This window comes from Macrobrachium nipponense, chromosome 35 (genome assembly GCF_015104395.2).
Source record: "Macrobrachium nipponense isolate FS-2020 chromosome 35, ASM1510439v2, whole genome shotgun sequence".
NCBI classification, from domain to species: domain Eukaryota; kingdom Metazoa; phylum Arthropoda; class Malacostraca; order Decapoda; family Palaemonidae; genus Macrobrachium; species Macrobrachium nipponense.
Window position 1 is genome coordinate 2,781,445 of NC_061096.1, and position 16,446 is coordinate 2,797,890.

A 16,446-nucleotide genomic window follows, 5' to 3' on the forward strand; every position below is an offset into this window, starting at 1 on the left:
GCTTACTGAATATGGTGTCCTCTGAATTGGACATGTATGTGTTTGACACAAGGATGCCTAGGGGGGACCCATTACGGCACCATCTACTGGGTAAAATAATTCACTTTTGTGTGAGTAAAACGATCTGTCTTTTGTGCATGCATTAAGCATGTTCCTTATGGTTTTTCCTTGGATTTGGGATGTGGTTACTTGCGAGTGATACATGTCATTTTGTCATTTAGGATTATTTTACGGCGGTATCTACTGGCACGTTAGTAAACAAACTATCGACACGCTTCCATGGAATTTCTCTTGTTGCCCTTTTAGTTCTCAGGATGTCTATGAATTCCAGTGCTGATTTCAGTGTGTATTTAATCATTCCTTTATAAGTATGGGGTGATTATGATTCTGCCCATCTTCTCTTTGTATTCTTGTTTATACATTACCACATACTGTTTTGTGTATAATGATTTCTTCATGGTTTTTAAGGTCCTTGGCAACTTGCTTTAAATACTTTGTTAATATTTCACTCCATTTGTGTCCTCTCAACTTATTAGCCACTTCTACCAGCTCTTCAGTGCATCCATTTTCTTCTGCTTCTGGCCTCAACTAGACAAGGAAACTGATTACCTTCCCCATCAACCTCTGCATTCGAACAGGTTTGAAGCAATAAAACAGCAGAGAATAGACAAAACATGTTGAGTATACTGCCCTTAGCCAGTATCAAGTGCTTAAAACATTGAAAGACTAAAAGAGCTGAAAACGAATGGAGGATTTGTTATATGCAAGATTACTGAGACATTCTATTAGTGATATGGACAAAAAAAACAGAGGAGGAGAGGAGGACATCCCGGTGTGGAAGAGAGAAGAATAGGAATAAGTTGAATAAAAAAATATTAAAAAAGATATGTGTTTAATTTCTATAATCTTTAGTACTGAAAGAAGATTATATTAAACAAAATCATACACTCCAACTTATCAAACAATATTGCAGTGAATGTTCAGCAGTATAGCCAATCAGGGTGATTTTTAGGTCGACACTTTTCAGGACAGGGATTCAGCTTATGCCTATTGAAAAATTTCATAAGTGACTTCTGGCCAATGAAAGTATCACCAAACCTCTGCGTTGGGAAAGGTTTGGAGGCACCAAACCAGCCGCAAGTGTAAGAGTCGTGTACGGTGCCATTCTCTTGCACCAAATGGTATAAATGTTTCTGAAAATAAAAAAAATCAATCAAACCTGGGACTGATTCTCATTATATTAATTACTATGATTTTTATTATCATTTAAACAGTTCAACCAAACAACTAGTAACTTTTTAACTCTCACTGATATGGGCACAGGATTTTTCTTATAATGAAGGTGTGAGAGTGTAGGTGTAAGCGAAAGTGCACGTCAGGATACAACTGATTTATTAATTCATAATTCACATGAGCCATAAAGTGCCAGCCACAAAGTAGTCCCAACCTTTGCCAGGTAGGAAAAAGGAATTAACTCTAGGCCTCTGTGTTTCTTCACAGAGGCAAAATTACAACTACACAGATATAGAACATATGAGTATTGAATAAGTATGCATAGTTGAAAGGATGAGGCTCTTGTACACAGATATAGAACATATGAGTATTGAATAAGTATGCATAGTTGAATGAATGAGGCTTTAGTACATAGATTGGTATGATATCAATAAGGTGACAATAGCCTCATCTGAAATATTCGCCGAAAACAGTATCTTGAAATTTTGTTTTCTCCTGACCTCGTGTTGGCCACATGGTGCTTCTCTGAGGTGAGAGCTGATTCATCTGTGGGAAAGCCATGTACTTACAATGCTCCCCTCCCCCAACCTCAGAATAAAACCACAACTGTGGGCTGGTGTCCAGTATATAGGCTGGTTTCAACTGGTTGATTGAAACAATGCTGTTCTTCAATCAACCAGCACTAAGAACATTTTCAATTACCATTGAAGAATTCTTTGTGGGCCAGATTATACTAGGGTGAGGAGGGGTTTGTGTGCGTCAACCCAGATGAACGGGTAGTTTACATTCATTAACTCTCTGGGGACAAACACTTTTCTGTCTGATTGGTACATTGTTCTTGCTGGTAACAGTTTTTCTATCACCTTTCTCATTGCAGATGTCATTGTCGGGCTTTTGTTTTCTAGGGAGGCATCTGCTGGTAAAGTTTTTTTCGAAACCACCTTTCTCATTGCAGATGTCATTGTCGGGCTTTTGTTTTCTAGGGAGGCATCTGCTGGTAATGTCAATTCTTCGTCATACAGAACTTCAGCCAGGGATACGTTGAACACTTCATGTGGTGGTCTCAATCCCAGCAGGACCAATGGTAGTTCTTTTCTTGAACTGCCTCCCTGACATCTGACTGTTAGAGATCCCTTTAATGATCTGTGCGGCCTCTCTATGATTCTGTTTACTTCGGGGTTGTAGGTGGCAATATGCATTATTTTGGTTCTAAGCCTCTGTCATCGGTGATGTATGATCTTGGGAACACCGTACCTACTGACCCAGTCAATAGGGGCTTTAACTCAGCTTTCTGCTGTCTGTTGTCGAATTGGGATTGCTTCTGCCCATCTTACATTACTATCTACCATTGACAGTTGTCGTTGTTGATGCTCTGACTACACATCTGCTGATTTCGTGAAAGCATGCACCAGGGGTTGGTACTTCATCTGGACCACGAATTCTCATCCCTCAAGCATGTGGCGAAAGTGTCAGACTGCTTTGTAGACTGCAAGAATTTCCTCGTTGAATGACCAGGATTTCTGTTCTGCTGTTGTTAGCTTCTTGCTGTAGAAAGCTAATGGGTGGCGACCATTATCAGTGTCCTGCTCGAGGACAGTGCTCATCGCTATATATATTGCTTGCATTGATTGTCATTGTTTGTTATATAGAGGGAATATTAGTATTGTTGCATTTGTTATTGCTTCTTTTGCTAATTTAAATGCATCACCTTGTTCATTTCCCCAATTTGAATTTTTTTATCCTTTCAAACACTGATATATGGGCTCATGATTTTAGCTATACAGTGGGCCCCCGGATTGGCATTCTCCTGATTTGTGGACTCACGGATTAGCGGATTTCTCTCTGGACCACATTAACCCATTATTCGTGGAAAATTTGAATATTCACAGTAATTTTCTATGAGAAATATCCAGAAATTCCTGGTTTTTATTATCAATTTCATCATAAAATGCACTTTTTTCTTGAGTTTTACCCAGCAAAATAGGCCGTTTTCAGCGTTTTTATAGGGGTTCCAACTATTCGTGGATTCTAAACATTCCCGGGGGTCTGGTACACATCCCCTGTGAATACAGGGGGACCACTGTATTTGGGATGAATCGGTAATAATAATTTATAAGTACCAAGAATTCTTGTACCGATTTCACCGTTGTTGGTTTGGGTGGTAGTTTTATGCCATCTTGGCTCACTTTGTGTCCTAAAAAGCTCACTGTTTTCTCTCCCCACTCACACAATCGGCCCATTTTCTTCTGGTCTTTTCAGCACTTCTCTCCCATGCTTAAGATGCTGTTTTAGGTTCGGGCTGGATATTAGTATATCATCCACACATATTGCACAGAATGGAAGGTCCCCAAATATCTTTTCCAGTAGCCTTTGGAATGTTTCCTCCAAGTTGCAGAGGGTGAAGCAGTTGTAATTAAATGTGTAAGTCTGAACAGAGTGATTATTATTGTTTTTCTGTCTCATTTCGCTATCGGTACATGAAAGTATCCTTTCAATGGATAGACTTTGGTGAATATTCTTGCTCCACTCACTTCGTTTGTTATGTCAATGTTTGGTAGTGGGTATCTGTAAATCTTTGTCTTGACATTAACTTTTTGGTAATCTCCTCAGGGGCGCCATGTTTCGTTTGTGTTTGGCATCATGTGTAGGAGTGATGCCCATGGGCTGGAGGCTTTCTGGCATATTCTAGCTTCTTCCATTTCTTTGTAGACTTTTTTCATGTAGGTTAGCTTCTCTGAAGCCAATTGTCTAAATTTTCAGTGGATTGGGGCACCTTTTTGAATGTGAAGATTGATTCTGTGCTTTGCTGGTTTCATAAGGCTGTGTTTAAAGTCATCCTTAAATACATCTTTGTATTTGTGTTGCAATTCTCTTATTTCTGCTGATGGGATGTGTAGTGCAATGGGCCATATTTTCTGCTTCTTCTTGTCTGCTGCCGTTGTTGTTGTACATCTGCTTGGCTGTTGAGGAGATGAATTCTTTGTGATTCTCGTGACTAGAAAGTTAAGCACTGTTAGGATATCTGTCCTTAATAATGCCATTGTCATGTCAGCCATAATGAAGGACCTGTCGTAGTCTTATGTGTCAAATTTGACCTTCATCTACCAACTTCTGCACATCATTAGTGGTGCTCCGATGGTGGTTTATCTGTTCTCCTGGTCTTGCTTGGATGAATGGCCTGCAGTCTGTCAGTATCAACAAAAAATTCCATGTCGGATATTTCATCTCTTATGACAGAGCATGTCTCCGTTTATCTCTCATACCTAGAAGAAAGACCACAAGGCAACCTATCTCGTCCCCCCCCCCTCATTACTATTAGAGGGTCACATGTGTAACACTACTGGGTGTTTTTGAGAATATGCAGCCATTGTAGTGCTTTTTCACTTATCCCAAAATCTCCAGTGCCTGTGATTGCTTTCCCTTATATTCTTGTCTGGGAAAGTGCTTCTTGTAAATGGGGCCTGGATGGTTCATCTTCATTGCTGTCTCCTTCGCTGTCAGATGACTGCTCTGTGCGACACGCTGCTGATGCACCTCGTCCACCATGACTAAAAATTCTTCTATGGGCATGGTGGAGGCTTTAGCATCACAGCTACTGTCTGGAGGGGTAATTTGGTGAGGAGTACTTCCTTCACCAAGTCCAAGGATGACTCAGCTTCTCCACACCTGGCTGGTTGGGTAATGAGTTGCCATAGCCGCTTATACACCTGCAACGGCCTCTCGTCACCTATCAGTGACCCCACTTGGTTCAGGAACTTCTTTGATCTCTGCACTAGCAGCATGCTGAGGGATGACTTCGGTTCATCCTTCAGGATGTTGTAAGTTACTGGAGTGTCTAGTTCCTCAAGCCATGTTGCTATCTGCTCAAACACATCGTCCAGCAGGAATTCGGGGATGGCGGCTGTTTTCTGCGTCGATGAAAATTGTCTCCATCCTAAAAAACAATTCTTCTAGGTGGTGGGCCATGGAGGACGGCAATTGGATGAAAGCAGCAGCGAGGTTCTCACTGATGGTGTTGGGTAGCTTGCGTGGTCAGTCATCTCCAATATCACCGGTGTGAGAGTGAGATGTAAGCGAAAGTGCAGGTAAGGATACTACTGAATTATTAATCCAAAATTCACAGAAGTCATAAACCCATACAGACCACAAGTAGGAAAAAGGGATTAACTCTGGGTCTCTCTGTTTCTTCACAGAGGCAAAAATTCAACTATATAGATGTAGAACACATGAATTTCGAATAGGTATACATAGATAAATGGACGACATTTTGATAACTAGATTGGTGCAATATCAATAACGTGATGAAAACGTCGTCAGAAATATTCGCCAAAAACATCATCTTGAGATTCTGTGTTTTTCTTGACCTCGTGTTGACCGTATGGTGCTTTCTCCAATGTGAAAGTTGATTCATCTGCAGGAGAGCCATGTGGTTGAACACGCGCGCTTACAGAGGAATTGGCTACACTGGGTCAGAAAACACACACTGCAGACAATATAACAGAAAAGAAAAAATCTGTTCCTTGTAAACATTGTGAATACCCTCATGATAGTGTGAAATGTCGGTTTAAAGATAAGGTAGGTATGCCATCAGTGTCATAAAAAGGGGCACTTAAAGCAAGCTTGAACAGTTGTTGTCAGTAGTAGTAAAAATTATGTACAGAAAAGTGGTCATAAATCTGTAGTACATAAAAAGAGGAAAAGTGTTAAAGCAATTGATGATGTAACTGTTCTGAGTGACAGAGAAGATAAGCTTTTTTCAGTTACCACTGTTCATGCTGTAGAGGATGTAATTAAGGTGACAATTAGGGACCATATTGTTCCTTTTGAGGTTGATTCTGTGCTGCAGTGAAGATTGGGCTCACACTTTCGGTTTACTTACTGAAGATTTTAAGAAACATTTCAAGGCATTAAATAATGTTAACATATATGTTTTAAGTAAAGTTTCTGTAAATGTTGCTTATAATAATCATAATGTCAGTCAGATTTTTTATGTTGTGGAAAATAATGATTAAAATGTTTGCAGTAAAGATCTGATGGGTAAGATTGGTATGTACTTGATAGGCATAGATAATTCATCAAAAGTAAATGAGATTGACAGAAATGTTTAGGGTTTGTTTGGTTGCTAAGATTCATGTGAAAGGTGATTCAGTACCTAATTTTAGAAAACACAACTGTTCCCTTTCATTATACGACTAAGGTTGAAGATGCTTTGCAGACTTGGGTTAATGATGATATAATTCAATCTGTCAGTTCAGCTGAATGGACAGCTCCTATTGTTACTGTTATGAAATCTGATAACTCTGTGCGCATTTGTGATGATTTCTAGGAGTTGAATCAATGTATAGATTGTGATCAGTATCCATTACCAAAGACTGATGAATTATTTCCCACTTTTGATTTAAAAAATGCTTACTTACATATACCGGTGGATGAAGGGAGACAGAAATATTTAGTAATTAATACCTATAAGGGTTTGTTTAAGTTTAAACGGTTACCTTTTAGTCTTTCTTCTTCCCTTGATATTTTCAAAGGTTTATTAATTGTTTGTTATCAAATGTCGATGGTGTTGGTGTCTATCTAGATGACATAATTATCAGTGGAGAAACTGAAGGGGAGAGTGACCTTAGATTTAATAACGTTTTAGATATTTTGCAAGAGCATAACATTCAGATTAATAAGAGAAAATTTGTTGTTAAGGTATCTCCATTAGAATATTTGGGTTATATTTCTGAAGGTGTTAGTCCTTCTATTAAAAAGGTCCAAGCTATAATAGATGCTCCATCTCCCACTTCTATTGCAGAAGTTCAGTTTTTTCTTGATATAGTTAATTATTACTGTGAGTTTGTTCATAATTTTTCTATTAAGTGTGCTCCCTTGTATGATCTGTTGAAAAAGAATGCAAAATTCAAATGGAGTAAACTTGACCAAACTGTTTTTGAAACTGTGAAGAAAAATTTGGCTGAAAGTCCATTGATATGTAATTATGAAGGAGAAAGTTCATTGATTTTAGAAGACGATGCTTCACCCATGGGAGTTGGTGGTGTTTTGTTACAGAAAGTTGATGGAAAAGATGTTCCTGTATGATTTGTGAGAAAAATACTTTAATCTTCTGAACGGATCTATGCTCAGATAGAACGAGAAGGTCTTGCATCAGTTTTTGCTTTAAACAGATTTAGATATTTCTTACTGGGTAGGAAGTTTGAAGCTAGGGCTAACCACACACCATGACTTGACTTATTGGGTAAAGGATGTCAGATCCCACACCAAGCCAATGCACGTACTCAGCACTGGGCTTTGTTGTTATCTCAGTATGCTTTTGACCTTGTCTATAAGGCAGGCAGAGAGAATGTAGTTGCCGATGCATTTAATGGGTTACCTATTAAGGATGATACTGAGTTTCATACACCTGCGGAATATATTAAGCTGTTTGAAGCAGTAGAATTGATAATATTTCTTTTTAGGTAATACAGAAATGTACTAGAAAGGATGAAGTTTTAGATAAAATCCTTCGATGTATTAAATTTGGTTGGTCTAAAGGGGATCCAGGATTGTCTGAGTATGGCACCGTGAAGGCTGATCAAAGTTTATATGATGAAGTAGTACTGTATAGAAACAGGATTGTCATACCCACCCTATTGAGGTGTAAAGTGTTGGATCGCTTTCCTAGCAGTCATAATGGTATTAATGGAGAAACAAAGCCACAGTTATGTAAATGTACATATATTTAAGGATAGCTTTCGGTTCCCGAAATTTATCCTTAAAGTTTTAAATTTAAATATATGTACATCTACATAACTGTGAATTTGTTTCTTCATTTGAAGACTCGTGCTACTATGAGGATTTTTTAATGGTATTAATGTCATGAAAGCAGCAGCTAAGAATTAGGTTTGGTGGCTAAAGATTGATCAAGATATTGCAGAGGTTACAAAGAGTTGTCATGTTTGTTATACTAATTACCAGCCAAATCAAGCTCCTGTTCCTTCTTGACCTTCACCTGGTAAAGCATGGTCTAGATTGCATATAGATTATGCTGGACCGGTGGATAATAAGTATCTTTTTGTGATTGTAGATGCTTATACTCATTTTATGGATGTTCATGTTACCTCCTCAACAACATCAAGTGTTACTATAGAGTTGCTTAGGAAAACCTTTTCTAATTTTGGTATTCCACATGAGATTTTGTCCGATAATACTCCATATTTTGTTTCAAAGGAGATTAAGTATTTTTATAAGGAAAACGGTGTTAGTCTTATACTCCTGCACCATTTAACCCTGTGAGGACTGTTAGAGAAGGCTTGAACAAGTTTAAAAGTGGATCTTTAAACACTTGCTTTGTAGATTCTTGTGCAACTATAGAAGTAGTTCACATTCTAATACTGGAAAGTCACCTGCTGAACTATTGTTTGGTCATCCCTTTAAAATAACCATTGAATTGGTTAAGGTCCATTCTAGAAAAACAGAGTTCTGGAAGTTTTGTCAAAGAAATTGTTCTCTCAGGAAACTCCTAAGTATAATGTTGGAGACGCAATGTTTCCAAAAAATTTTGGAAAAGGAGATACCTGGAAATGGAATGGAAAATCTTGGAAGTTTTAGGAGTAGGAAATTATCTTGTGGAAGTTCACAATTTTGGAAATATGTTAGAGACACCATGACCAATTAATGCCTAGATTTACTAGTGTAGATGGACCTTGTAACGATAATATATCTGCAGCCTCAGAAGGTTGTGTAGAATCTTTGATGTTTCATGTAATGTTCAAATATATGAGAGTGATGAATCATGTGTGCCCCATACTCCAGTTTTAAGGAGATTCAGCAGAGGATACTACACCCTTTCAAACACATCTAAAGATTTTTGCACAGCTACTCCATGTGAAATTATTCAGTCGTTTGAATTAAAACCAGAACTAATGTAAAATTAGAAAATGATCATGTATGAGTAAGATCTGTAATAACTTCAGTTTCAAAAACTGCATTAATTTTTTTTTAATTTCTATCTATGAGTAAATTACAAAATTAATTATTAATGCCATACTTAGTGGAGATGAATGTAAGAAATGCTGTTACATGTTATCTCAGAGGAATTAACACTTGCCTTAACGCTTGCCAAAAACATTATTTACAATTCTTCTCATTCATACTTACACCAACTTCCCCCTGGTCAGAACGGGTTGATTTAGCCAATCGGAAGATGGTTTTCGTTATATTGAGAACTTCTTCATATCGCCAGTCATTGCACCCACCCCACATACCACCCAGGATAGGAACACCGTGCCAGGGATGATCCCGCATGACGTGGAAGCACTGGAAAGACGAGCAAAGATTCATCAATTCATTTGTCAGTTCGGCGTCTCATCATCAGAGGCCATTGACGCCGGAGGGAGAAAGAAAAAGAAGAAGAAATAGTCCTTTGTGAAAACATTTCGTCTTTTTTATGCATACCATGAAAACAGGAGATACAGACCTGCGGACAATCAGATACTGTGAGAAATGAGTTGCATTAGGCTACATTGTGTCCAGGGTATTTTTTTAATGGAAACCGTAAGAGGAAACCAAACTGATAATTAGATTTAATACGAATTTGAATTCACAAAGTATATTTAGACTTATGGCAGGCTGTGTGTGTGTGTGTGTGTCTGTGTGTGTGTGTGAGGCTGCAATGGATTTACCTTCTTACAGGAACCAAGAGAATTAATAAATGAAATTGTTACGTTGTCTGAAACAGATAGGATATGATACATTTTGTATGATGTAATGATTATTATAATAAAGGGTAAAACTTGTTCATAACCTTCCATATTTCATTAAACACTTCCTGATTGAAAGTTGGATAATGAAAATAATGAGGTAAATATGCTTTAGGGTTTTAAAGAAGACTGAAATCATTCTTGACTATATATCTGAAACAGTATTGTGAATATAATATGAACACCATTGTGAATATAATTCAATAACTTGCAAGTACATAGTTTGGTTTTGCTGCACTGTGGAGCGATGACAAAATGTCGCTTCAGGAGATCACAAAAGTGAGTGTGTCGGAACATTGTTTGTCGTTGTCATCGTTAGCTCTCACTGAGACTGAGCGGGGCTTCGTATTGTACGACGCATCACTTTTTGGATGGCGTGATGTGTTATGTTTTATTCCAGGAAAATTCATTGGTATTATTTTGATTTTATTTTGCAATTCATTTATGCGGGATTGCTTTTTTTCATATGGCTCTGGCAATCCACAATGGAATGGTGTTGATTGTAGGGGAGATACTAATGACATTATTTGTCTGTCATTATTATGATTGATGTTTAGTTCGAGAAAGGGGTGGACGGGATTTGTGCAATTCCCCCCAGGGTTATTTTGGTTTCCTACTTTGGATTATACCTTTTTATATTGGTGCATTATTTGGAGTTTTCATCGTGTTGCATTTAGTCACTAATTTTCAGAATTGGACTTATTCAGATAATCATTTGTTCATCATAAATAAAGCCTATTTTTTTGGTAATTATGGATCTGATTTAACGACCTTGGGTAATTATGGTTTGTGGGTTACACTGAGGTTGAGAGAGAGAGAGAGAGAGAGAGAGAGAGGGTCGGTTGAGACAACATATGCAATTAAAGTTGGTCATAAATGGGTATTATTATTATTGCAGTGGGTCCATTGGCAGTTGGCGATATTATTATTATTATTATTATTATGAATAATTTTCTACCTCACACACGTGTCAAACGTATGATGGGCCTTTTGAGCGAGAGAGTGAGGTGCTTCCCACCAGGTCACAGAAGCCATGGACCTAAGTACGTTCACAGTACATGAGGAGTTACCGAGGCAGGTTGAACATCGCACTCCAGGGACAAGCTACAGACCTTGGTTATTATGTTGTATTTGAGGTACACGAATGAGATTATCATGTTCTTAATGTAGAAATAAATTTCCATCATACATCTACACTATCTCTCACGCAAGAGATCTTAGAAGTACAACAATATTTCTATATTTTACAGGTTATTTTTTTATTATTATGATCTAACGATATTATTTTGGAAGAAGCATAAGGTTGTTAAGCAAACTTTCAAAGAATAGAATACCCAGAAATATGAAAACAGAAAAAGTAAAAAAAAAAATGAAAATGAGAGAGCACTGAGGCCGAAGACCTCTGCCTATGCAGCGCAATCATTCATCTGCCAAAGGTTCAATAAGGCAAAAAGATACATTCTTATCATAATAAGACTAATTACGAGGCAAACCTAAGGGAAAATTTTCTTAAAGTCCCGAAAATAACCTTTCGAGTAATCAGAGACCGGACTGTGGGCATTATAGCAAAAATGTAGAGGTTAATGAATCAGCATCAAAAGCCTGGTTGATTTGTATATTGGTTTCATTTGTCATTTCCGCCCTTTTCTAAGTAGTTCATTTGATTTCATTTTGATTCATAATGCAAATACTTCTCCCACAAACTTTGTGAAGTACAGGTCAACTTGTACTGAGTGTTGTTAAATGAAACAGAACAATTATTACGAATTTTTAAAAATATTTCTTACCACTGATGCTTCGGTCAAGGGCACAAGATTAGTGACATTTCATTTTGACTTGAGACTATCAGCATTCACAAGGGAAATTAAAAGCAAAAAAGATGCATGGATATGATTGTCTTCCAACAAACATCTGGACTGCCCTTCCTAATGCCAAGTGCATTGTGGACTTTCTAAAAAGAAGGCGGGGGGAGGGGGGGATGGATAAGTCACTGGAGGCATCAAAGACTTCATAAAAGTACCACCCACCTCATTTGCAAAGCCAGAAATGACTGAGACCGGATCCAAAGCAAAACAAAAACTAGCCAACATTGTGCAGAAGTGGCCTTACTGGTTAAACGGAATTATCCCAACCACATGGACTCGGCATATACCACCATAAGCTCAGGAAAGTTGCCAGGAACCGCATCCTCAGATGTAGACGGAGGAAAAGTGAGCAGTGACCATTCGAAGATGTAGAAATGGCCTCCTTATGATGCCCGATTCAGTAGATCTTACATCCCCAACCTTGCCTCCTGCAGGAGGTACATGATGGACACAGGCAACAACAGCAGCCTCATACCATCATACGCCACTGGACCTTACTGTTTCACCAAACGGGAAAGAAAATGTTGGTAGGAATGAATCATCTCCAACATCCAAATGCCCCTGTTCAGTGCAGATTTCCTTAAACACTCCTGCGTACGTGGATATCAAAAGCTTCTGCCTTTTGGCCCTCTTCTCATTTCAGATGGGACCACTCTCCATGAGTCCAAAGCAGCCGCCCATTTCATCAGTAGGACTACACAAGGTAAACAAAAAGGTTGTAATTCTAAATTGAAGGTTAGTAGTCACCTGAAAATGTCACAAAGCAGTGAAACATATCGAATAAAAAACAATAAATTAAAGAAAGCATCAGAATAAAATAATAAAATACAAAGATTCATAAAGAAAACTTGCTTGATGTACATTTATATCTGTATGTATGGATGTGTGTCTGGGGGCTCCCTCTGTATTCTGTTCTTCAGATTTTGTACAACTTTTTTCCCTCCATGTAAAATAACTACTTTATTGGCTAAGACGATTTCTAAAATTCATAGAGATACTAACAGTGCCGTCTGAAATCCACTCTTGAACAGCATCCACTTCTCTCTGATATATGGGAGAGTCGGTGTCTCGGCTTATGAATCTATCGACGAATTTGTCTCCCATTGCTCCAAACCTCCAAGCCCGTCCAGTCGAGTTGGTGACATTTCCTAAAACTGGAATGAAACACGAAAATTATACGATTGCCATAAAAATGATTAAATAACAGTTACTGTTCAAAATGGGCATAACTTCAGATGAAACGAGAAAAATGAATTATACCTACAGGCGAATAAAAGTTTATTTAATATAATTTCTTTATGTGGAAAACAATAACGAGTCAAAAGAAGTATGGTAAAATATGAACGGAAATCATACGTAAATACAGATAAAACAATCAAAAATAAAAACCGTCATTTGAATAAAAACTTTCCTATTCTAGAAATTTTCTGAGAAATAAGAACACATGCTTGTCTGGTCTTTTATATTTTAGATAACTTCATGCTGATCAGTTTCATTTCCTTCCGTTCCTTACAGTCATCAAACTCCGATGTTCACTGCTGCACTGAAAAGGGTTACCATTTCACTATTTAAGTCACTCTTATTACAGTAGCCAGCTCATGTGGTCTTGCCTTGATTGCTGTTGCCTCCAAAAAGATACTGACGTCAAGATAATAGTCACCTCTGATCTTACGTGCAATGAAGGCGAAGAGGGGATGAGTGGTCATTCATTTGTTTTCTGTCTACCTGTTTGATGTGGATGAGAGTGATCATGAGGGCTCTGGCGGCTGGCAGACACAAACAAGCAGAAAAAAGAGAAGAACCTCTCGTTTGGCTGCTGGACCGGAGCCTAACATTCGTGTTTCACCTCGCCCGACACCTGAGAAGAGATGTCACGTAGCAATTCACAATCTGCACTCATCAGTGATGCTAGACACCATAGTTTCTTACTGGCTCAGACCCCCTAATCTCCCACGAACTCCCATGCAACAGTAAACATAAAGTGGCTAACAGGATTACCTGCCTATTTCAACACCTCAATGTTTTTAAAGGTGAGAATTTCGGACGTAATATAATATTCTCAAGATATAACCTAATCCGGTACCAACCCCATCCCCACCCACCCCCCAGGGGAACTTACTGACCCCAAGCAGGGTCACTTCCACCGCAAGTGGCAGCCAACCCCCCACGGCGAGTGACTGCCCACACCCTCTGGCTAACCCCCATCCACCAAATGATCAGCGTTTTCACCTCCCATCTTCGTGATTAGCCATGGATACATTAGATATAATGTCTTGGAATATTTTTGGCCTCAAGCGGAACATTCCTCTCCTAAACATGTTCTGCAAAAACTTCAAAGGCATCATTGCATTGCAACAAACGCTCCTCTGTCCACATGACCTTGTCATCTGTGATTCAATACATGAAGACCTCAGAGCCTTCTTGACTTCATCGATGCAAGTTATAGATCAAAGCATAGCAGTCGCCCGAAAGGGGGGTCCTCTCTTTCCTGTGGCACAAATCGTTAGACAATATGGTAAACGTGATGACATACAGGAGTGACAGATTGCTGGGGCTTCAAGTGACAGTAGGGAACTCTAAAATCCTAATAATTAATGTTTTTTATGCATGGTCCTAGGTGAATTTCACATTATTCACGATTCTCCTGCTGATCATATTTATATAATTGGATACCTTAATTCTCACTCCACAACACTATCTTATAATGAACTACTGTCATCTGTCAAAATCATGCTCTCCATATTAGCGATGTAATGCTCCTCTCTCCCTCCTCCTATTCATATATACAAAATAGAGTGGATGCAATTACAACCTCCTGGCTGGACCATTGCATCACATCTCCACAACTTCATGATTCTATTATGACCAGCAATATTCGCTATGATCTTGCAACGGGCTACGATCACATCCCATTACAGGTGTCATTCAGTACCCCAACCCTCCCTACCGTGAATCCCCTAACTGACATCCCACCAGTGGTAAACTGGGATTTTAAAAAGCAACAGAAAACCAGATACTTTAAGACGACCACAGAAACCAGGTTGCGGTCAATAGTTCAACCGGCAGACGCCTTACTTTGTACCAACACAAAATGTAGAAATGACCACCACAGGAGGGATCTGAATGAATTCTATTCGAACATAATCTCCGCTATGCTTGCTTCAGGCAAGGCTGCCTTTAGATTTCGTCAAGGTAATTCTCGTAATATAGGTGGATAGAATGACTTGGTTAAAGATCTGTATACATACTCAAGAGAAATGTTTTTACTGTGGAGGAAAAATGGTAGCCCAAGGGAAGGACACTGCATTACTAATGAGGCAGGCGAGAGCGCAGTTCAAACTTGCTCTTAAACACTGCAGATTAAATGAAAAACAACTAAGAGCCAATGCAATGTATAGAAACTTAGAATCCTGTGATTATCCTCGTCTTTGGAAAGATATCCAGGTCCTTAAATCCCAAAACTGAAAAGCAATCACAGAGAGTAGGGGAAGCAGTCGGTGACAAGGTTATCGCAAGTATGTGTGGCGATCACTTCAGCAATATCCTGAATTGCATAAATGATCAAGACTCCCGAAGGGATGTAGATAACTTCCTTACTGATAACATTCAATTTCATTTTGTAGATCGTATTGCTCCAGGTAACATCAGCAATGCCATAAACAGCATATCAAATAATAAATCGCTGGCTGTGATGGTCTTCCCGCAGAAGCTTTCAAATTCTGCCATCCGATAATTTACATTTTGCGTGCATAATTTACCAGTTTCTTCCAGACTCCCTACTCTTATTTCACTTGATACCATTAATCAAAAACAAACTAAAGTATGCAGCTGACCCTGGCAACTACCGTCCAATTGCAATCACAACGATAGCGTCGAAGATACTTGAGTCGGTTCTTCGAGTAAGATTTCTCCCCTTTCTACGCACCAATGACAACCAGTTCGGATTTAAAGCAAACCACTGTTTTCCTTTGTTTTGTAGATGTGAGAAAAGCATTTGACAGAGTAAACTACCCGAAGCTCTTCCTGAAGGTTCATAAAAGAGACACACCTCTATATTTAATTGGCATTTTATATTGCTGGTTCTCCACACAGCAATTCTGTGTCAAATGGGGTAACGTATTATCGTGCACCTTTGGCTCTCTAAAAGGGCTTCGGGAATGGGGTATTCTCTCACCATACCTGTCTAATACATACGCAGATGCCCTTTATGTCAAAGTGAACTCACTTCTAATTCGATGCACTGTCAATGAAACAACTATAAACAACCTTTGTTATGCCGATGATATGGTTCTGATTTCCTCATCAGTGCAAGGCCTCCAACGACTCATCGACACTTCCCGCCAATATGCACAAGAATTTTATATCCTATACAACAAAACCAAGACCCAGTGCATGTCGCTGCTCCGGAGATCGCTTAAGCCTATTGCAGAACCACAAATTTCCCTCGGAAATCATTGGCTGGAATTCGTGCACGAATTTCCGTACTTGGGTCACATTATCACGGACAACCTAAAAGATACGGCAGACATAGAACAGAGACATCGTAAACTATTTCCAAATGGTAACATGATTGCAAGAAGGTTTGCCTTCTGTCACCGAGACGT

The 16,446-nt window shown here is 38.8% G+C and overlaps 1 protein-coding gene across 1 annotated transcript in view; it reads right to left on the reverse strand.

Moving 5' to 3' along the window:
• Positions 1–875: 875 nt before the first annotated feature.
• Positions 876–16,446, reverse strand: part of LOC135208190 (uncharacterized) — a gene marked incomplete in the record, with an annotated part of 184,105 nt that continues 168,534 nt past the window's right edge. The window contains 3 exon segments of the mRNA XM_064240321.1: positions 876–1,193; positions 9,376–9,534; positions 12,845–12,996. Of these exon segments, the coding sequence (XP_064096391.1) occupies positions 981–1,193; positions 9,376–9,534; positions 12,845–12,996 (524 nt within the window).